This window comes from Trichoderma ghanense (assembly GCF_004382785.1).
Source record: "Trichoderma ghanense strain CCMA-1212 chromosome Unknown scaffold_3, whole genome shotgun sequence".
Taxonomy (NCBI): Eukaryota; Fungi; Ascomycota; class Sordariomycetes; order Hypocreales; family Hypocreaceae; genus Trichoderma; species Trichoderma ghanense.
Genome location: NW_027395666.1, coordinates 2245632 through 2267964, shown reverse-complemented (window position 1 = coordinate 2267964; position 22333 = coordinate 2245632). Strand labels below are relative to the sequence as shown.

Genomic DNA, 22333 nt, shown 5'->3' with positions numbered 1-22333 from the left:
ATACCGTCGAAATGGAATCCATTCAGCAGCAAGAAACTGTCAGGTGGCAAATCAAGATCTGGCGGGAGAAGGTAGCAAATATTGCTTACCCTCCCATATGGTATGCCACACGGCGATCCGAGACTTTCTCTGCCCTCAAAAAGCTCTTGCTAACCTACTGGGCTCGATAGAATTGTTTCAGTCACTCAACGCTACAGCTTACGATAGTAGACGACGATGTTCAAACCCAACACGGCATTATAACAACGGTGGACCGGATAACCCTCTGATTTGCTGGCCGAGTATCACTCTTAGCATCGGTCGAATCACTGTGTCTATCAGAAGAGTCAAGGGCCATGCTTCGGCTTCAACGAGCAAGAGATGGGGATGGAGTACAAGAATAGAGCTTTATATACCCTTCGCGAATCCCCTTCATTTTACACAATCACATCCTATGTTTAACCATTTAACCGCAAAGTGGCAAGTCTGGACTTACTCACGGGCAAATATACCATCGAGTAAGAGAGAATACGCAAAAGACATAGGAGTGGTTCCATTGATCGTACAAGCAATCGTGTCGACATTCATTTATGCTCGACACGAGAAAAGAAGCATAATTATGTGTGTGGCAATCCGTGCCAATCGCAGAGAGGAGACCAACTCTATATGACGCCGAACGCCCTGATGGAAGCATTTAGAGGAGATGAAAGCAGTGGAAAGAACAAAACCTCATAGAGGAAAAGAAAAAGGATGCTCAAGACGCAGGGGTCGGCATTCTGGCCCAACCATATTGTTCTCCAATCAACCATGCACCTTGCATTCAGGCCAACTCCCCATGCTCATGCATACAGGGACCCTGTTGACCGTCTTCGCCCCTGTTTGTCCAAATGCACTCCGTACAGTAAACCGGGGATGGGAGAAGGTGGCCCTAGCCCATATTGCCCATATTTCCCATGTTGCCCATATTGAGGTTGCCCATGGAGTATCCATCAAACATCGAAGCGGAAAGCTGTTCTCCGCTACTCGGCAGAAATTCTCCAAACATGTCCCAGTTCACCGTGGAAACATCAAGGTAACCCCCGAGGAACTGGTTGAATCCCATAAGTGGCTGTTGCTGGGGTGTCACCGTCGTAGCGGGGGAAGTCACGGACCCCTGCCCAGACGACCTGGAGTCGTTGCAGGGCACCAATTCCCTAAGCTGGTTGATGAAGCTCGGAGTCTCAATCACCTGGCCATTCTGGGCATAGGCCAGCTCCCGCGCCCGCCAGGCTTTGAGCACATATTGAGCTTGAGCCGCATGTGCCTTGATGGTCATGTCAGATAACTCCTGGTGGTTGGCGTACACCTTGCGCATAACCTCCCAGGCGCGGTCCGCCAGAGTTCCCACCGGCCGATCGTGAAGCAGACCCGTAAAGACTGCAAAAGCATCAAGCTGAAAGTGAAACCTCATGAACCACTGGAAGCCGGCAGCCACCATCTGCTCGTGCGCCTCCATCTTGTGCTCCATCATCATGAGCAGCACTTTGAAGAAGTTGTCTTTGGGACCGAATATCTCAGTCCCCCATTCCGGCTGTTCTTGGATGGGCACAAGCATCTCCGATAACCTATGGGTGAGCATGGGCCGGATGGCAAGCGCCGCGACGTGGGCACTGCCAGCCCTCACGTCGATCATGTTCTTTTCGATCTCCAGCAGTCTCTCTCCCAGCTTCTCAGCCTTTTGCCGGAATTTCTCGAATATCGCCTTGGTGTTATTTTCTGAGTCCGCGCTGTCGTCGAGCGTTTGGCCCATTATGGCAGCTTCAAAGGCGCGGGATTCGTTGGAGCCGTCTGTTTCCATTTTGAATCGAAATATTTCCATGATGACGATGCTGAAGGCCATTTCCGTAGGGCCGTCGCGCTCCACGACTGGCTCGGTGGAGCCGGGGAAAAGGTCCGCATCGTTCAGATTCAGAGGCTTCCTGGTGTCCCAGTTGTGGTTCATCCACGACTGGCTGAGCCCAGACATCATGGCGCATTTGGCATCGAGCATCATGACCTGCCACCAAATGCGTCTGCGCATTTCGGTTTCGAAAGGGGTCAGGTTGAGTTGCGAGCCGTCTCGGTGATAGCCCATCTTCTGGGCTATACGCATAATGACTCCGCTGATGATCCATTGGGCATGTCTGTCATACCTTCCTTCTAGAGAAAGCTAGAGGCTTGTCAATCAGCAAGTCCCGGACGGCAAAGACCCAGGCAGAATGGCGAGATTCATCAGACTTACCAGGTACAAGACGAGGGATTGCAATGTCGTCATGTTGTAATTTTTGAGAAAGCTGTACCTGATCAAGCATGCTTTGGTGCCGGTGTTGAATTTCTGGATGGCGGCCTCGCGAGACATGCCAAGGGTCTGTATGCTCTCTGCAGAAGTCATTGAAAGGCTTGCCATGGCGAAGATGGAGAAAAGAAGGGCTTGTTGGTGAAGAGGCATGGCGCTCATGTTCGTCGCTGCTTCCATAATCAAGGGCTGAAGAGTCGGGACGTGGATGACTTTGAAAAGGGGGTTGACGCGGTCGAGGTACAGCTGCCAGAGCCGAAATATGTGAATTGGGTCGGGCTGCAGATCGTCAATGTTCGTATTGAACAAGTCAGCAGAAAGCACGAGGTCTGCATTGTTGTCTGGAGTGAGCTCGTCCGAACCAAGGAGACTCGATTCTTCTGGATCATCCGTCTCTACGATATCCCGCATTTTCTGGAGCTGCATATCTCTTTCACGTCAGCAAACATTGCAGAGCTATGCTAACAAGGGGTTGAGGCGAAAGGGGCGCTGCTCTCGTATCCATCGGCTCAGACCAAGGCTCATAGTGACCAGCGCATATGCCCACAGCTTCACTTACCTCGTCGTACACACTAGCCCAGATATAGCTATCCATGAATCGGACGTTGCCATCTTCCTTCACCATGAGAGCGCCCGGATTACGAGACTGCGTGGAATCGACGCTGGCCGGCGTGGCGACGGAGGCCTCGGAAGCTGGCAAGTTGGGGTTGGAGGGCGTTGCTGGTAACGGTGGTAACGGCCGTTGGGCGGTAGAGGGAGCAGGTATCGGCACCGTTCCACTTGCATACTGCTTGAGCAGCTCCTCGCATCGCGCGAGGCGTTCCTGGAGATCTTGGTTTGGGCGCCGGCGCTTGCGAGCTGGCGCCGGGGTGCTGGGAGTGCATGTGACATTGGCCTGCGGCAATGTGAGCTTCTTGCGATTTAAAGACTGGGAAACGAGCTAGAGTCGCTGAGGCCGAATCTCGAAGCTGGGAAGAAGAGCGGTAGACAGCCCATGCGAATAAGACCGGGCAGCTACGAGCTACCAAGCGAATAAGGAGAGAAATGGATCGCGCACCTTGATACAGTTGGAACATGGTGAGTTCCGGTCGCATTTGATTTTGCGATGTTGGCACAAAACACAAGCCAGTATCCTAGGGTGCTTGTGAGGTCCTGGTGAAGCGTTTGACGACATGTCCAAGTTTGCGCCAGTGATTTCACATGTCACCAGCGGGGAGAACGTGGGGTGTTAAAGATCGGGCTGTAGCCAAACCCCGAAGTCTGGCGGTAAAAGGGAAAAATAATCCACACGGGGTAAGCCAAGCAAAAGGACAGGAGAATGCAAAAAGCAGACAAAGAGGTCTCGTGCGCCAGGCACAGACGAATGTGAAAGAGGAATACTTTCCGATAGCGCGTGGACAGAGCTCGATGAGAAAAAAGTAACAGCAGACTAAGAAGAAGAAGGGATATTGCCTGACAGAGCTGCTTTTGCGAGACAGGGGCAAGAGGCTGTGTGCAGCAGCACGTCGGTGTCCGGAGTTGCAGTAAATGATCGAACAACGAAGAGCCGATGGCGGGAAGCTTTCTGAGAAAAGCTGAAGTTACGGGGGTGCGGGAGAAGACTCAACCCTGGGTGCTGGACAAAGTGCTACCGGAGAGTTCTCTTCTGTCCGGACAAGCCAGGGAGCCGGACAACGGACCAAGGTGGCCGTTCCCGATACGCGTATTGAAGGAGGGCGGTGGTGGAGATGAAGCTGGGGACCGAGAAATGAAATACCAGACGCAAATCCCGTGCCCTGCCGGATGCGAGGCAACCCGCCGTAGGCAGCGTAGAAACAGGATTTGACAGCACAGACAGACAGACAGACAGACGCCAGTGTCCGGCCTGGGATCCGGAGGGCGGAGAAGGCGGCGGCGGCAACGGGGAGATGCTCAGGATTTCTCTCGAATGCCTTCCGCAAGCCGTGGCCCTTTTCCCGCAGCCTTGCTGAAAGACCCTCTCTTTCCGCTTCCTGCTGGAGTGATCCGCAGCAGTGTGAGGGCGCCAATTGCGGAGAGAAGAGTTGTGGGCTTGGATATGAGGTGGTGGTGATACACACGCTGGCTGAGCGCCAAAGCTTCTGTATGTCCGTTATTCCGTTCGTGCGCGGCCGACGTCAGGGCCTAGCGGTTCTGACACCAGGTACAGGGCCCGACAACCTGTAAATTTATAATACGGCGGCGGGCTATACCGAGCTGGTGGGAGGCGGCAGCGTGCGTGTGATCGCGTGCGTCGAGTGACCTTGTGCCTGTGTAGCAGAAGCTGCAAGACAAATACAGGGTCTCGCCGGACGGGGTGCGAGCTCTGAGCGGTGGGTTGTTAGATCAATGCCGTCAATTCTTTACAGCAGCGTCACAGGCGGATTCGAGGTTCGCGTACTCGGCTATCGCTGCCGTTGTGCCTTGGGACGGAGGCCGCGGAGAGAAAATTCCAGAGCAGCTGGCTGAAGTCCGTGGCTGGTTGGTCAGCGGCGAACTTGGCAGCGGGGTGATCGATACCGTAGTATTATAGGGCGATTGAGAAGCTGGGTTGGGCCTCGTATAATAATGAGAGAGGATGGAGGAATATAGAAGAGAAGGATTGAAAGATTCTTGCGAGAGATGCGGATGTTGATGCAAAGAAGAAAAACAAGACGAAGGTGAGGAAGGAGAGGAAGATGGATCCGAAATGTCAATGATCGTATAATAATGTAGTAAGACAACCAAGGTACCAAGGTGATAGGGTTGTGTTAAGAAGGGAAGGCGGCGGAATTGAGCTCTTTTCTTTCCTGCTTGGTTCCTTCCTTTCGCTCGCTCGCTTTCGTTCTCGCAGGCGATCAGCAGGCACGAGGCAGCTATATACACTCACGTACCTGCCTCGTTGTCCTGATGCCTGGCTTCAAGGTTCCCGTGTACATGTACCTACAGTACTTCAATTCGAGCTTGGAGGTTCAGTTGATGTTACAACGGGACTGCCTCAGGCAGCCAAATTACCTTACCCTTGACCTCCACGAGAACCGACGCTTCCAACCATTGAATGGGACTCAGACAGACAAGCCTCAACTCCGTGCACCCAGTTTGCTCCATACGACCACTCCCGCCTCGCTTCATGCACAACAGTTCTCTCCGAGTCTCTGGGTCTCTTACTGGGAGGTACCCAATACCGCTCCGACATGTACCTTGGCTTGACTTCCTCCCTACGACCATTCGTATAATTTCCAATTGACGACAACCTGCCCCAGGGACGGAGTACGGTGGAGAGGGTCTTTTTTTGTGGTGCGTGGGTGACTCAACCAAGCCTCTTTCGGCTCTGCCCTATCCTGCGATTCCTCCCTGGAAACAAGACAAAAGACACCTCAAGAGTCCATGTAAGACGAAAAGTCTAAATCCAGACCGTCGTCATGGCTCATTTCTCTTGATCCTGTGTTTTGTGATGCATCACCGTCGACTCATCCGAGAAATTATCAGACAGACGTCGAAAAGTCCCGAAGGCCTGCAGGGGACACGGGATTTGGCGATACCCAAGGCGTGGCAGTGCGCAGCTGAAGGGCTAGGCTACAACATGATGACTCAGGCCTTGATTTCAGGAGCAAGACTGCTTTGATGAAGGCCGTGCTAGTGGTTAGATGACGGGTTTGCTTCGTCTGACCTTGGCCAAGGCCGCGCGTATTGATGGAACTTCGTCTATCTATTTGCTGAAGCTACGACGTGATCAAGGCTATAGGCTCTACGCGAAATACGTGGCCGTGGCTTTGGTCAACCCACGAAGCATTCATTTCCAGCAAGGCCTCCGGTTAGACCCTTTGGGGAAGATCTGGCCGGTCTGGCGGTTGCGCTCCTGCTTGTTGAGGAATGCTCGGCGATGCTGTTGTTTGTCTCGTGAATGGGATCGCGGACGACCAGAGAGCTTTGGATGCTTCATCGGAACCTTTAGGAGCCGGATCGGATCCGAACAATGATAGTGACAAAAGGGGGGCATCAAACGAGCCATCGCAGCCTCGCCTGCCAAATTCTTGGCCCGGCGTGTGACCAAGTTTGACTCTCAGATTCTGAATCGTTTCCCTCGTTTACGGCTACAGAACATGGGACGTGGGCCGCGATCAGCGGGGGATGACTCTTCCATGCTCCTATGCCAGTCGACCTTTTTTTCAGGGCGAATCCGATTGGACCCTAACCAACAGAACGGCCTCGTTTTGCTCGGCTTTGACGTCGCCCAAACACGCTGCTACGACCCCTCTATCGACGCCTCTCAGAAAACGGCGTGGCGCCAGCGCTCCTCCAGGAAGCCCGCCCAATAATACGGCCAGCCAGTATCGACAGTTGGATGGTTCTCAGCTTGTGGGCGTGCGGCTGCTGGCCTCAGCGGTTCCATGGAGGCGCTCCGGGGTTCGGGCCCTTGCCGTCGCCCGAGAGTCGGATAAACCCACTCGAATCCGCTTCGCAAGTCCGCAACGTCCGTTCTATGTCCAAGGCCTGCGGAGGGTTGGACCAAGTCGCATCACCAGACTCGGCTGCTAATTGCTTTGGCCTTGGCCTTTGGTCCTCTTGCGGCCAAACAGGGCGCACGGGATTGGTGTTGACTCAACCTACCATGACTACGAAGTGCTACATCATAACGCAGCCCAGAGGGTGGTTCCATTTGGAACATCGATGCATAAAATGCCCGGAACCAGGAACTGCCGCTGTACAGGCCGGAGTGCTGCCCAAACCCAAGCCGATATTGCTACCACTGCTGAGGTGCAAGCTGTGCCACCAACTTACTGCGTGGTTTGTTTCGATAACTCGATGACGTCCGTGACAGCTTGCTAGACGAGGGATCACGGCAGAGTCCCCGATAGGGATGCCGCAGCCGAAATGAGTCGGTCATTTCTTAGCTCTCGACGAGCCCGACTGAATCTTCGGAGCCGACTCTGACACATCTGCCATGAGGTAGCCCGAGCGCTGGATATGCAAATGATTGCGCCCGGCTGTTCTGGAACATTCAGACGCCATGCCCGTCTGTTTTGGCATCACGTACCAAGTCGGCACCGTGCCTGCTCCGCCGCCTGGTGCGCTTACTCGAATTTCCCCTTCTCGGGCATCACGTCGGAGTTTCAAACCATTTGCCGGCACTTCACCCGCGAACACACTTCAGCCGCTCAGGCGACATGTCCGAACTCATCAGATCCGACTTGCCAATGCGATTGCGGTGCCTGCTACGAGATGGTCGTTGACTGGGTTTATGACGGTGATTCTTGATGCCTGACAGGCAGCAAAATTATATCGTGCAGAGCGCAGTTTCAGACTCTGAGAATCCGAAGCCCCTCCCCTCCAAGAGCGACAAACGGCAGATCCAGGCTCCAATGCTCGAATGCCGGAGCCTGCTCCGGCGTAGTATCTGGACCTTCAGGCACAAGATACTATCGAGAAGCCAACGACTCACAGACGCCCATCTCCTATAATCCACAGCAATAGCGTGGTGAGTATAGACGCAAGTACGCTTGCAGCGACATGGATACAGGGCGGGTTCCTTACCTTGCAGCTTCCCCTACCAAGGAGTCAAAAGGCTCACTGCCACCCGGTCCCAACGGCCTCAGTTTAAGCTTAACAAGCCGCTGCCGTTTTACCCCTCTGAACCCCTATTTCTACTGTTGGTATTACATTCAGCCTCCGGTGGCTTCGGCGGCATGCACCCTGGTGGTGTCTCGTGATGACAAAAGCACATGTAAAACGTTGTGTCGACTGCATGTGGTGGCTTGTACCGCCCCCTTTCCGCCAGCCCACCAAGCCAAGTCTGAGACTTTCGAAGCCGCTTCACTGCAATAGCCTCGATCTTTTTTAATTCCAGGCCCTTGCGTTGCAGCTTCGACTGAACACAATGGCAAGAACAGAGGAACAAGAGGGAGCACACGAACAACCAAAACGAGAAAGAGGGTGGTTCTTGAGGCTTGCTCTGTGTAACGCCACATACGAGCTGGCAGCAGGTTGTTGCAACCTCTGCAATAAGCTCCATTCAGCCTCGCTCAGCCCAAGCCTTGGCCACCATCCAACATCAAGCTAACTCTGTGATTCAAATTGCTGATAGTTCGCTCATCTCTCGCTCTCTCGCTGCCTATATCAACGACTGCCGTTCATGGTTACGATCCGCTTCATAGGACTTGAAGACTCCAAGTGAGCGCCCAATAAGCTCTTCACTATCAGCAGTAAAGTATCAAACGGAGACAACCCTGAACCACGGCCACAACCATGCGAGCCTGGACATACTCCCAGCGCGGCTCCCCCTCAGACGTCTTGACCCTCGAAACATCCCGGCNCCGCGCAACCTCGGTGAGCGTCGTCGTCAGAGCATCTTGTAGCTTGCCTTCCCCCCCAAGCCGCTCATCCAGAAGAATGGATCCTCATCAAAGTCGCCTTTGCAGGACTCAACATCGGCGCCATCTTCCAAATGACTCTCATACCAGCATTTCTAAGCAGCAAAGACCTGCGTACCGGAGATGGACCTGTCCGGCGTCGTCCAGGACGTATGGCATCCCCACGCTGAGCACAGCAACGGCCAAGATCCCAACAACAACACGGACGTGACCCCCAGCAGCAGCCGCAGCACCAAGGCCAACCCCCAGACTCGCTTCCGCAAAGGCGACAAAGTCATGGCCTTGCTGCCCGCCAGCCACGCCCTCCCAACCGGGACCGGCGCCCTGGCCGAACACGTCGCCATCCCAGCCCGCTTCGCCGCCCACAAGCCCGCCTCGGCCCCCTTCTCCGACGCGGCGGGATGCCTCCTGACCGGCATGACGGCGCACCAGCTCGTCCAGTCCGGCGTTCAGCCCGGCGACGGCGTCCTCGTCAACGCGGCCAGCGGCGGCATCGGCACCTTGGTCGTGCAAATGGCCCCGCCGGGTCGTCGGGCCCGAGGGCCTCGTCGTTGGCATCTGCAGCGGCCGAAACGCCCAGATGGTCGAACGCCTCGGAGCCGACGAGGTCGTCGACTACACTCTGCACCAACACAATTCCAACAACAACAACAACAACAACAACAACAACAAGCTCCCCGCCCACCTCGCCACCCTCTTCCAAACCACTCCCTTCAACGCCATCACCGACACCCTCGGCCACCAATCCCTCTACGCCCACTCGCCAGCCTACCTCCTCCCCGCAGGCACATACGCCTCCGTCGGCACCAAGCCCCCCGACTTTTCCCTCCCCAACTTCCTCCGTGCCATCTGCCAGATGAATGCTCAACGAGTGGTGGCCGTCATCCCGCTGGCTCGGCGGCGCAGGGCGTCCCTGGCAGGCTGTGTCCATGATGGAGCCGTCGCTCGAGGACCGCCAGCGCATCGCCGACCTGTTGGGCAAGGGCCACGTCCGCGTCGTCAGGGACAGCGTCTGGCGCTTCGAGGACGCCAGGGAGGCGTATGCTAGGCTGGCGGGTTGCATGCGAGCGGCAAGGTACTGGTGAGGGTGGATGAGGGCGTGGGCGATGATGAGTGCTGATGGTGCGTTTCGTGTTCGTGTTCGTGTTGTTCGGGTATCGTAATTGCCATTTGAAGCTCGTGCCTTGAAAGCTGCGAGAGAGATCTCGACACCTCTTCACCGCTGTTGCTGTTATTGGCAAAGGTAATGATGAATCGTGATGACCCAGCTCTTCTCGTCGTAATCCTAAATTGTAACTCGATATTGTACTAGAGCTAGCTATCCAATTAATCATGCTATCATATCTCATATCATCCATCACAGCCTCTCATTCATTCCAAAAGCACACGCTCAACCATGAATTGCCCACAAAAGAAAGCCGCTATGCCATCAGTCCCAAATGCACTCCACACTCAAGGTCATGAAATCGTCAAGACGGAAATGAGATTCTCGTCTCATCTCTCTGTCGTATCCATCCTTCCGTTCATCCAATGGCTTTTTGCCTCACCTTCTCGTATCAAAAGCCTCAAGCGGATTCTCCCTCTCCTCCGCCGGCGGTGTAAACCTGGGCGGCTGGTAGTCGTCATGGCTCACCCTCACCGACCTCCTCTGCTCCTGATCCCCAAAGCTCCTCCGTGGAACCGTGCTCGCAGGCTGTGCCGCAGGACTCCGACTTGTCTCTGCTCGCCCATCATGGTCAGCCAATAGCGTTGCGCCTTCCTCTCTCTGAGCGTTTCGCAGTCCCATCTCCTCCCGCACAATGCACTGCGTATGTGGATTCCCAGCTTCGAGGTCCGCAGCTCCGTCTGCAGCGTATCTCTTCAGAATCTCCTTTGAGTTGGCGTCTTTCTCTATGCGCTGCATCAAATCTTGATCCGTGGGCCAGTATACTCGACGGATGGCCTGCACAGCCAACTCCATGACAAGGGGTGTAACTAGTCCGAGGAGCAGCGTTGTCCACCAAGAGAGTCGGCGCCCAAAGGTTTGCAAAAAGCCGTCTCTAACTACTATTGGGCCGACTGTTGGTTGATATGCGGCGGAAATGACCAGGTTCCAGATGAACCATCCCGCGAGTTCAATGGCGAGGCCAAGAAGCGGGATCCAAGTTTTGCTGTGAAACTCTAGTATCCTAGAAAAAAGTATTCTATGTTAGTCTCGGGCGCCGTAAAGAGAGGAAGAGAAAGGCTATCGTGGGTGTCACTTACAGCAGCTTCACGTTGATGAAGATGACGCCAACGCTGAAGCATATCGTCCCCATCGCATACAGCCCGTTATCTTCGGTGAACAGAATCTTGTCGAACGCCTCCAGCACAAAGTAAAAGACCACCACACTTTCCGCAACAGCCATGGCCATCCAGCCCAGATACTGCAGCAAGTTGAATCCCTTTCTCTGCTGCCCAAAGGTATACAGCTCCGGCACCGACAGCAGCGTCTCCGGCCGCAAGTCCTTGTCGAAGGTCCCCAGCAAAATCACCGGCAGTGAAGTAAACGCACCGTTGAAGAGCGTGAGACTCCACGACTCGTATAGGGACGTGCCCGTGTAGCCGTTGAGCCGCTGGAATTGCGCCTGGATAAGGTAGAAGAAGGTCTCCTTCCAGAACGTGGCCAAGACATACTTGCCCGTCCTGATGTAGTTCCATCGACCATGCACAAACAGCAGTTTCTGAAGAAAGCGGAACTGGGCGATGGAATAGTCGGCTATTCTCGCTGCTTGAAGACCCTCGCGGCCAGAGATGCCAATGCCCACGTGTGAAGCCTGAAGCATGCCAATGTCGTTGGCGCCGTCACCAATAGCCAGAGTCATGCTCTTGGGAACAAACTGCCTTATGGACTTGACCAGGTTCGCCTTTTGTGCGGGCGATGCTCTGCAGCAGATGACAGAGTCGATCCGTACGACCAGGTCGTAGAACAAGGCAGCAAGATCCTCATCAGCATCAATCTCGGCCAGCGTCTGTCCGTCCACAACCACAACGGAGTGAGGCACCATCCCCCGCGCAACCTCGGTGAGCGTCGTCGTCAGAGCATCTTGTAGCTTGCCTTTAGAGGCGTCCAAGACGTATATCTCGGAGAAGGGCTTGCAGACTCGCGCCGAATGCCCAATATTGATGGCAGTCTCTCTCTTGTCGCCAGTGAGCATCCACACCTTGATGTTTGCACGCCTCAGCTTGTCGATTGTCTCCGGGACCCCGTCCTGGAGCTTGTCTTCTATAGCTGTGGCGCCGCCAAGTTCGAATTGCTCTTCAATCTGCTCAGCCGCTAATTCGATGCGCTCCTGACGGTCAACTAGGCTCGTCTCCGCTTCCCTATATGCGGCTTTCCATTCTGCATAAGCCTCCTCGTCGATGTAGCGGTAGGCGTACAACAGTGTCCGAAGGCCTTCGGCAGCAAAATCATCCACATGCTGGAAGCATCTTTCGAATATCGCCGCCTCATCCGCAGCCACCAATTCGTCTACCCTTTCGTCGTCATCCCCAACGAAATCCCTGTGGTCGGACGAGGGCATACGACCCAAGCTTTTTCTAGGGCTTCTCTGTGCGTCCGTTGAAGCCCTGGGAGACACCATCTCCTCTGTGTTTCGCCTGTGCAGCCACGAGGCCACTCCTTCTGCCTGGGAGATCTGATTGAGATCCGTGGAACGCCTGAAGTTGATGCTGTTTCTCAAGCCTTCGATTCCAGCCGTCGATACGCTTCGTGCCAGCCTGAAGCTATTGTTTTGTGAGCCTCTCCTGCTTATTTGAGAGCTCATGCGCTTGATAGCCCTGTCCTGCTCGAATGTCTTCTTCACGCTGGCCCTTCGAGTAGCATCTTTCGCCTTTTGCTCAGCCACTTGACGGAGCCTTAGGCGCGCCATGATGACGTTGTCCGCGCCTTTGCAAAAGACGCAGATCTTGTCGTCGGCCATGCGAACGATGATGGACATTCGCTTCCGCTTGCTACTAAACTCGATCACATCCAGCACTTGGTAAGTTTCTGTTTGCAGGACGCCATCTGCATCCTGCATCTGCAGCCTGATGGACTGAGCCGGCCGGTCAATAAGGATATAACCAAGATCCCGCGCCGCCTCGACCAGGGCCAGCTCATCAGGGGATGCGGCCTGATACTCGACTTCTCCGCTGTCGTTGGTCTCGGGCAGGCAGGTGTGGCAGAGAGCTATGCAAAGCAAGAACTGCTTAGCCTTCTGAGAAAAGGGAGTATTCGGCCGACGACGGATGTACTCGAGCAGCTCTTCGGTCCTCACATATGCAGATTGATCGTGTGAATTTGCTGCGGTCTTGCTTCGCACATGAGAAGCAGTCGAAGCACGCCTAGAGAGGCCAAGAGCCGTCGCCTCATGGCTGTCGACCTCACCCCGTGTCGATGCCATCATTGCGTGCGTATTTGGATTAGGCTGCTTTCCCTTTGCCTGGTCACTCCTATTCGGGGCAGCCGCCTCGTCCTCTTGAGCGTCCATGTTGTGGATACATACGACGCCAGCGACGCTCATTTTTCGAAAGCGCATCAGGTTCTCGGTCAGCGTTCCTGTCTTGTCTGAAAACACATAGCTGACCTGACCGAGGTTCTCCAAGATGGTCGTAGTGTTGGCCACCATGGGAGTCTCCGTGACCGGGTCGTACATGTCCACATCCTGCAGCAAGAAGAGTTGGCCAATCTTGATCACCTCCAAGCTGATGTATAGGGACAGCGGGATCAAGGTGTTGAACATGATGAGAAACCCAAAGAAAATTTGCTTGAACGGCACGCTTCCGTCATAGACACCGCTGCGGACAATGTAAAACGATCTGTTCTCTGTCTTGTCCTCCCAGGTGTAGTATCCAATGGTAAATCCAATAGCCAGGGAGACGACAATTGTGATCTGGAACAGGACCATCTTGTTGATTGTAGATTGCATGGCTGGCTTCTTCGCGTGGACGTTTTTACTCGCGTTCATGCGAATCTTGCATTCTTCTCCCGAGTTGATCACTAGTCCAATAGCCATCGTGGTGTTTCGCAACGTAGAGCCGCGGTAGACGACATTGTTCATTGACAAGGGCACGGTCTCTTCACCATCGACAGTGACCCTTCCATTGTAGCTGTATAGGTCGAGATTTGGGTTCTCGGATACCACGGTGGCCTGAACCGATCGGAGCCCTTCAACGGTTCCGCATCTCTCCGCAAGGAGAGGGCAGGCTTGCTTCGCTTTGAGATTGGTTTCGCCGTCCAAGGCCATTGTCTCAATGTAAGCAACGCCGTTTGGCCCCGTGGCATGGAGCATCACTATGTCTGCAGGCACAGGTTCGTCGCGGCGGAGACGCACGATATCTCCGACCTGTACGTGCTGCCATTGGACATTCATCCAGTCGTTCGTGTCATCCAGTTTGGCAGGGGCTCCCTCTTGAATATCCTGAACGATTATGTCCTCGTCATCCGCTCCGAGCCTTTCCCTGCCGCCCCTTCGCCTTCTCCTTAAGGCATTCCTCCATCCCGACATCCGAGGCCTCTCTCTCCCTTCTCTCACGCCGTGTGCCAAGACCCAGGTCATGCTGCGATTTTCTGACTTGTCGAGCTGATATCGCCTGTAGTCGTCGTATCCTTCCTTGGCCATGCTGAAGGCGACAAAGCCAGCAAGCGGAGCAATGGTCGTCCATCTGCCGACCGTGCTCAGGCCAGGGATTGCCTGAAGAATGCCCATCACGAGGAGATAAAAGTTGCCCAGCTTACTGAACTGGAAAACCAGCTGCTTCGGGACAAAGTCGTAGACTGTATAGCGACTGGAGCGGATGAAGTTGCTGATATAAGGCTTGTTGCTGCGTTCGTCTATCAGTCCGCCGGGATCAACGCTGACGGGGTTGAGAGGGATGTGACGCCCGTCTTTGGAAGGTAGAAGCGGTTTGCGGCGAAGAATGGTCTCCATGACGACCTTCTGGAAGGCATTCTGAACATAGGCTGCGGCGTAGTCTTTCCACTGAGGGCGAAGCATCCAGTGCCGCTTCTTTCCCTTGTGTATGCCGGCCCTGTTCCATCCGGAAACTTTCACAACGTGGGTTGAGGATGGTTTACCGGGCGTCGGTGTGGTAGACAGCAATCCCTCACTCAGGGATCTCTCTTGGGCCATGTTCGATTCCGATGGGCCGTGGATTGAAGAAAGGCGCTCCTCAAACCTTGCCCTCGATGTCGGTTGTGCTTGGGGTCTCTCCGGTTCCTGCGAAATGGCATGTGATACTATGGGTTCTGTGTGAGAGCGCCTGGGGCCAGCAACTCTGGGTGGAATGCCCTCGGCCGACAGCAAAGCGTTGGACTCAGCGTCATCTCGACTTGTTTCTGCCACTGCAATCTCCGGCTCAGTGTCGTTGGTGTTTGCATGGCCGCCGTCGTCTGGCGGAGGCGGCTGGGATCGAGGACGATGCATCGCGATGGTTCGATGTTGCCAGCCAGACGTCAAAAGGTTGATGACAGGAGAAGCTGTCTCTTAGCATGGAATTTGAAGGAATGACATATCAAAAGAGATGCCGGATAAGATATTGGTCATGGGGGCAATAAACGCCTGGATGGGTGAATCCAAAGGAATCAAAGATGAAGGCGAAGACGCTCACAATCCTGGCTGGTGGATTGGGCACAAGCCTCGCATCCACGCAGCCAGAAGGCTCGACCGACTTGGCAAGACGTCACACCTGCAGTGGCCTCAAAATATCCGATCCATGCCTGGCCTGGCCCTGCCTTTCTACCTCATGCAATGAATGACCTGTTAGCCACAGCCAGTACTATGTAAGGCAACCTTGCGCATCTCAAGCATGTGAGAAAGTAGGTATCCCATACCTATTACATAGGTTGTAACCCAGAGAATCTACTGCAGCGCTTCTTTACACAAATTGAAGATGCTAAAAATACCTGCAGCCCGTCTGCATGGACATGTAAATGTTCCCTCGCTCTCTGATTCGGCGCCTGCAGACGAGCCACAGCTTACATGACGCACCCGCATTACGAGGCCCAACGAGGCTTTGCTAAAACGCTTCCTCGATCCTACCCAAGGTACCTTAGACAAGTTAAGCTTGAAAAGTGCGTCAACTCAATCAGAAATAGGTCCCGTAGAGAGAATCCTATGGAATCACTTCAGCTTCGCAGCGGTAAAGCAGTAAATAGATGGATATCACAAGTGTTGCTCGCACCCACGTCATCCCAGACTTCCCTCTGTATAATCAAGCGCCTAACGGAGAAAGTATACCTCAGAGATCACGGCATCAATGTCGTACATCCATCATCTCTCATCCACTGATCCTCACTTCCATGTATCAAGCAGTGTTACCCTCGTGGTGGCGGCGAAGCGCGTTAGTTCAGTAGCACAAGGTCGAGTGATGTCGCGAGAGCCCGAAATTCTCTCTACTAATTTGTCTACTACCTGGATGCAGAGCATCACCAATAGCATACACAAGTCTAAACACAAAAGGCCAGCATCAAATGTCTGAACGTCAAGAAAGTACTATTGCAACACTCACGGATGGCAATCATGCGATGCCAATCTCTGGTAACTCTACAATTACCCAATAGTTGAAAGAGTGCGATGCTTCTCCCTCGCCATCGACTATAAGGAGACCTTCACCTCCTCCTCTCTCAGACACCCCGCCACCACATCACGATGCTTTTAAACAAGTCTCCCACCTCTTACACCATATATCCCTATGGCCTCTCGGTTTTTCCATTAGAAAGCCAAGACAGCAGAAACAGAAAAGAGCAAGAGAAAACACCTCCTGACAGGGCCACCACCTCCGGGGCTGCAACCCATATCAAGGTAGGTATGAAAGTACAAAAACGAAAAGACAACTCCCCTAGCTAATGATTTGCGCCAACAAGGCAATTAGGCTCCCTTGGATGCGACATGGCTGTGTATTCCCCAGGCAATTACGCATCGGGTGGCCGAAGGACGAGGCGGACAATAGGCGACAACGAAGAAAAAGGAAATGAAGAAGCAGACAATGGAGTAGATGGATGCGGTACATCCAACGACTAAACTTCACCAAGCAGACAAGAGATAAATGCGCGGGCAGTAGATGAACAAGAGAATATGGCTGAGCAAAATCTCCACGCGCAGAAATAACTCGTACGATCGCTGTACCGGACATGCATGACCGATGTGAAAGAATGGTACCGTCATGCAGATTCGTCATGGCCGCATTTGTGATGGCATGTAAGTAGCTCAAGCCAAGCTTATTATGCTGCCGGTGGCAGCGAACAAAAAAAAAATAAAGAGACAACGAAGGGGAGAGGCAGAAATGGCAGAAATGGATGTGACGCAAGATGAGTTCCCAGATGTCTTGTAACCGAGAAATCATGTAGGTCCCAATGGTATAAGTTCACCGAAGAACGCCCTCCCGCTGTAATGATGATTCCAAACAACACCATAGGCACCGAAACGGCCAAAACAAGCACGCAGCCAGAAACGTCACCGAGTATCGTTATCACATCATCGATGCATCGTCTCCGGCGACAGGCTGGCAGGATCAACGGCGTCAAAGTGAACCAGCTGGTCCATATCGATATCGGCCTGTGAGTGCTGCACATAGCTCCCAGGCGAATGCTCGTGCAGTGGCATGTTGATGGAGTGCTTGGAGTACATCTCGTTCAAGCTGGCGCCGTCATCCGAGACGGCGCACGAACCATCCTGGCCCATGTACATTTCCGAGGACCCAGGACGACCCATCATCGACATGGGAGGCGAGTGCTCGACGATCGATGGCTCGCTAGGGCCGTTGAAGGGGAGCGGAGAAATGGATGTGGGCATGTTGGCTTCAGCGCTGACCATGGGCGACAGGAACGCGTTACCATAGGGAGTGCTGTAATTTGACGGGGCCAAGGGAGCGGTCTCGGGGCCAGGAGGGAAAAAGCCTGGGCTTGGGGGGAACTCGGAAGGCGAAGCAGTCGTGGCTGACATGGGGTATTGCCGCATGTCCAGGCCAAAGCCTGCTTGCGTGTCAATCCTCAGATTGTGTGCCACGTTGGGCTGCTGCGGCACTGGCGCGTAGATGTTGGGGTTGTGCTGCGTAGCCATCTCCCCAGGAGGCTGGATGTAGAAGGACGGCATCGGCTGGTTCTGGAACATGGCAAAATCAATGGGGCCGGGGACAGAGCGACTACGCTGTCGCTTGTGGCCCTGGGGCCGCATGCTGGCTGCAGAGTGCATGTTGGCCATTTGCCATTGCTGCTGGGCCATGGCCATGGGCGGCGCGCCAAAGCTGGGCTGCGATGAGGGTCGAGCTGTGGGAGACACTGGCGCCGAAGCAGAGATGGCATGGGGGTCGGCATACGCGTGCACCTGTCGCATGCTGTGAGGGTTGTGGCGGTTCATGAACGATTCCAGAGAAACGAGCTTGGCCAGCTGGTTGGCCAGCACCTTGGGGTTGCCGCCCAGATGATGCAGCAAGCACTGCGAGGCCTGTTGATCCTCGGTAAAGTCACTGACGTAGTCAAAGCCCGTCGTCGACGAGGTGGCATCCATCATGAAGTAAGGCGGCTGGTTGAGCTCAATGAAGATGCCCGCCAACTTGTTCATGTCATTGTCCGCGTTCTCCAGCCAGATATTCTTGATGTGGGAGAAGGGATACTCGATCTTGTACCCGGCCTGCTCGTTGTTAATGTAGTAGGTCATGGTGCACTTGTCCGGCGAGTAGAAGATGATGAGATCCATGGTATTCTGTCCAACTCGCGTCCATTTGCCGATGCTCAGCGAGCGACAAGTCAGATGGTGAATTACTAGACAAAGATCAGTACTTTGCGCGCGCGCCAGGTACCTTAGGTGATGCAAGGAAAATCAGGGAGACGTACAAACTTTGCCCTGCGCGCTCTGGTCGCCGCCAAAGAGCATGTTGCCGCCACCAAAGGGGAGGAGGCCAGTGCGTCCCATATAGCTGCCAGCGAAGCCTTTGCCGGATTCCATTGCCTGCATCGCGAGGTATTGTCGCATCGACTCGGGAATCGAATCGATGTCTTCACCGGTCTCGAGGCTCTTCTTGGCCAACATCTTGATCTTGGCTCGCCTATAACAATGTTAGCCCCTGAAAGCGCCCACGCTAATGCCATTGGTTGCGAGAGGTGTACCTGTTCTGGAACCAGATCTGAACAGAGCGCTCCGTCATGTTGATCTCCTCGGCTATTCTGTCGCGGACACTGGCTGTGGGAGTCGGGTTCTTATTGAATTCCATCTCCAGAGTGGTCAATTGGTCCTGTGTGGCCCTCTGCCGCTTCTGGTTTTTCTGTTGCTGCGTGAGGGTGCTCTTGCGCGGGGGGCGGCGCGAGGCATTGGACTGGCCATTGGCACTGGTAGGAGACGGCAGGGGCCTTGTGGCAGACCCAGGAGTGCCGTCTGAGGAAGCTGTCGCGGAGTGGTGAATGGCAGACCCAGTTGGGCTGGGAGCGGATGGCGTGCCCACTGTCGCCGTCAAAGCCAGTGGCTGCTCGATCTCCGTAGCCATGACGATGAGTACGCGTCAAGGTCGTATATCGTTCGTGATCGATTATCGTGTAGTGTGTTCGAATGAGGTGTCTGCTTAGGAAGAGTCCTAGCTTCGGGTAATAGCTTCCAATTAGACGAGGCGTAGCAACACGATTGCCAAACTCTCTCGACGAACTCAGGGCTGAGAAGCGTTGAACTCGGGGAGAATGGGGGTGAGACAAGCGGCAGCGATGAGCGCTCGACGAGTTCGTTTGGAAGTGAGTGCAGGTGTCTGGTGATTGATGCTTCAACTAAGGTAAGGTAGGCAAGGACATGGAGTATAACCAAGAAAGAGAACGGCGTCGAGTTCCAGAAAGAAAAGAATGTGATCTGGGACCCTTGCAAGGAACAAAGGCGAGGTCGAATGGAAATAGCGGAGTCTACCCAGCAACGATTGACAGGCCTTTGGGATATGAAGCCGAAAGAATGGAATGGTCCCGGAAAGAGTGACGGGAACCGAAATGGCCGAAGATTAAGAGAGTGACGTGAAGAAAGAAAAACAACACGAGAAAGGGAAAAAAGGAGGAGACAATGGCCGCGAGGATGGCGATGGGGGAGACGGAGGAGAGAAACGGGGGACAGGAGGCGGAGGGAAGAAAAAGGCGAGCGGCGGTGGGTTTGGGGGGGGGGGAGGGGGTCCCCTGGCGGCCTGGGGGCACACGCTGGGCGCTGCCAGTGGTTGAGCCCAGTGGGAGTGGCTCGCCGGCAGCGGGTGGTGAGTGGTGGGTGGGCTTGGAGCCGGAGGGATCAAATCGCAGCCGCCTTGGGTTGCTAGTGGCTGCAGGCGCTCTAGGCCAGGTACGGGCTTGTGGCTGGGGCTCTAAGGTACCGTCCCTCTACGTGCATGCAGTCGGGTCCAGTCCCCTCTCTGCCTCCTACAGGACAGCAGGGCAAACAAGGCCTCCATCGGCTACCCAGGTACGAAGTACTTGCAGACATGCACAGGGCTTGACATGCAGGCTCGTACGGGCAGAGTACAGGCTGCCGGCTAGGAACCTCTCTGGTACTTGGCGGATTGACGTCTTCTTGGCCCGCACCAGGGATAGACAAGGAGGTGCGTGAGGACGACAACAGACGCAGGGAGGTACCGCTCAGGTACTGCTTCGGCAGGCTGTACTCGGAGGCGTGGCCAGGCACAAGGGACAGGGGACCAGGCCCAGGCACTGCAACAGGAACAGGAACAGAAAGGACCTGGACAGGATGCGCTAGGAGGGTGCGCTAGCCAACAGTCCCGCCCACACCACCGTCATGCTCGCACTGTCCCGTCCGCCGTCGTACAGGTACTGGCCCGGACCCTGCATCCGCCGGTCAACGCCAGCTGGCCAGAGCTTCTGCCTGCTCTGGGCATCCGTTGGCGCCAGGGTGCTGAGGAGGGGGTACCGGCGGGGGACAAGAGCCTCGCGGCCGGCCAACGGCGTCATCGGGTGAGGTCCAGGTCGCGCCCAGGTACTCGCCTGTCCCGTTCCTCTGGCGAGACTCGGGCCTGGGGGCTGGCCACTCCAATCGAGCCCTGTCGCCTCTGCTTGTCATCCCTGGCCAGCCCGCTAGCAGCTGCAGCATTCGCACAATCCGGCGGCAGAATCGGTTCTCGAAGCAGCAGCGCTAACACCTGTACCCAACAGGCGCCTGCAGATACAGTGCGGACACAGTACGGGGAGAGGTCCACGGGTCGCTGTGGTTGGCCGCGGGATCGCGCTCCCAGGACTCGAGAGGCGAGAGCTGCAGGTACGAGTACAACTACAGGCACGCGCAGCATGCAGGTACCAGAGCCAGGCCTCGTTATCGCGCCGTGTCCTGTCGTGCCTTGTCGAGGGGGAGGTTGTGCTGCTCCCAGAGAGCCCGCAAGCCCCTTTGAGATGCAACACCATACACATGCAACGATGCCCCGATACTGTAAGGCTCTTGATTGATAACCTCGGAACCGTCCATTGAGTGCTGACATCAGTGGCTACCTAGCTGCTAACCTAAAGCGAGTGGGCAGTTGCAGTGACAAGTTTCAAATTTGTTCTGGGCAGATACGGACCTCTTGTCTCCTCTTACACGTGCTTCCAACAGCAGGAGCAACCGGCAGCGATGAAACCTCCCAGCGTGTACCTTCGTACCTTCGTACCATGAAGTGGAAGATGCTGCCCTGCTCATCCTCGTCAGCATCTTCTCCAACAACAGGCCACCCACGTTGAACCGTTCGAGGCGATCGGCTGTTCTTCAGGCGCAGTCTCATGCCACAGACAGCAGTCGCTGCTCTTCTTTTTCCTCTTTTGCTCGACATCGGCGACCACAGACGCCACACTGCTCCGGACAAGTGCCAGCATCAGTCATGGTTGAATGGCAAGAATGGCTCGACTGAGCGGGCGTCTACTCATGATTCACGGCGCCAGCCAGTCTGCTCCATCCAGCTAACCTCCAAGCCACTAGCAGTATGGACGAGCATAGAGGTACCGCCCTCGGTCTTCTCCAGGCCACGCAGCAACCAGGAACGAGTCCCTGTATGCACGAGAACTGTTGTCGAGGAGCCGCTAGCGGCAATGGCAGGCGACAAGGTTGCCAACCGAGCTGAGGTGCTTGACAGGAGTGAAGGTATGCAGAAAAGGGAGAGCACCTGCTGACAGCTTCGCTTGATCTGCAGTATATTCTCGACATGCACTCCGTACAGCACATGCACGGCTGCTAACCCGACGCCGTACGAAGTGCATGGGTAGGCCTGGCTGAATCTCAATGGCACGTCAGCCAAGGCCTTCTCGTTCGAAGCGAAAGCAGTCGCTCTCCGATATGAGAGACCCTGTATGATGTGTAGCTTCAAGGGGCGAATACCGCCCTTGGGTATTCAGCAAGCCAAACGGCACAGCTCGACGCCACCAACTGGCCGTCGTCTGACGCCCATCAGTCGGCAGAGCTGTGAGAAGCGCATCCAGTCACAGTTGCTGGGAGGCAAGTCTATGAGTACTCGTATGCGCAAACTTACACGCACACTGTGCCGGCTTGTGGCCCCAGGTCGATCTGATGTCCCACTGGCCGGCCTCCATGCCCTGTCCTGTCCCCTATCACTCTCTCTTCCCCCTTTGTCGCCGGCAACGCCAAACTCCCACGCAACAAGCGCGTTGACCGAAGGGCGAGGATGCGTGCCTCGGGAGAGACAACGGACCGCCGTTGATGGTTGCATACAAAGCATGGATAGTTTACTCTATCGTCTCCCA

At 55.0% G+C, this 22333-nt stretch overlaps 6 protein-coding genes across 6 annotated transcripts; 1 reads left to right on the top strand and 5 right to left on the bottom strand.

The window, feature by feature from the left end:
• Window positions 1-907: 907 nt before the first annotated feature.
• On the bottom strand, window positions 908-3467 carry CCMA1212_004088 (Transcription factor vrtR1; the record flags this gene model as incomplete). Its single annotated transcript, XM_073701407.1, has 4 exons — window positions 908-2167; window positions 2240-2713; window positions 2853-3188; window positions 3351-3467. 4 exons carry the CDS (start codon window positions 3465-3467, stop codon window positions 908-910), a joined length of 2187 nt encoding a protein of 728 aa, XP_073560802.1.
• A 5142-nt stretch (window positions 3468-8609) lies between these two features.
• Window positions 8610-9198, bottom strand: CCMA1212_004087 (uncharacterized protein; the record flags this gene model as incomplete). Its single annotated transcript, XM_073701406.1, has 2 exons — window positions 8610-8718; window positions 8759-9198. 2 exons carry the CDS (start codon window positions 9196-9198, stop codon window positions 8610-8612), a joined length of 549 nt encoding a protein of 182 aa, XP_073560811.1.
• On the top strand, window positions 8764-9725 carry CCMA1212_004086 (uncharacterized protein; the record flags this gene model as incomplete). Its single annotated transcript, XM_073701405.1, is given in 4 exon segments — window positions 8764-8771; window positions 8817-9147; window positions 9182-9565; window positions 9579-9725. 4 exon segments carry the CDS (start codon window positions 8764-8766, stop codon window positions 9723-9725), a joined length of 870 nt encoding a protein of 289 aa, XP_073560810.1.
• Window positions 9726-10183: 458 nt separating this feature from the next.
• On the bottom strand, window positions 10184-15065 carry CCMA1212_004085 (putative phospholipid-transporting ATPase DNF3; the record flags this gene model as incomplete). The annotated part of the gene is made up of 2 exons (XM_073701404.1): window positions 10184-10808; window positions 10885-15065. The coding sequence occupies 2 exons, from the start codon at window positions 15063-15065 to the stop codon at window positions 10184-10186; spliced, it is 4806 nt and encodes a 1601-aa protein (XP_073560809.1).
• Window positions 15066-17114: 2049 nt separating this feature from the next.
• CCMA1212_004084 (Homeobox protein HOY1) lies at window positions 17115-19119 on the bottom strand (the record flags this gene model as incomplete). Its single annotated transcript, XM_073701403.1, has 3 exons — window positions 17115-18400; window positions 18473-18684; window positions 18746-19119. The coding sequence occupies 3 exons, from the start codon at window positions 19117-19119 to the stop codon at window positions 17115-17117; spliced, it is 1872 nt and encodes a 623-aa protein (XP_073560808.1).
• Window positions 19120-20556: 1437 nt separating this feature from the next.
• Window positions 20557-22308, bottom strand: CCMA1212_004083 (uncharacterized protein; the record flags this gene model as incomplete). The annotated part of the gene is made up of 4 exons (XM_073701402.1): window positions 20557-20988; window positions 21250-21428; window positions 21510-21918; window positions 22102-22308. 4 exons carry the CDS (start codon window positions 22306-22308, stop codon window positions 20557-20559), a joined length of 1227 nt encoding a protein of 408 aa, XP_073560807.1.
• Window positions 22309-22333: the final 25 nt, after the last annotated feature.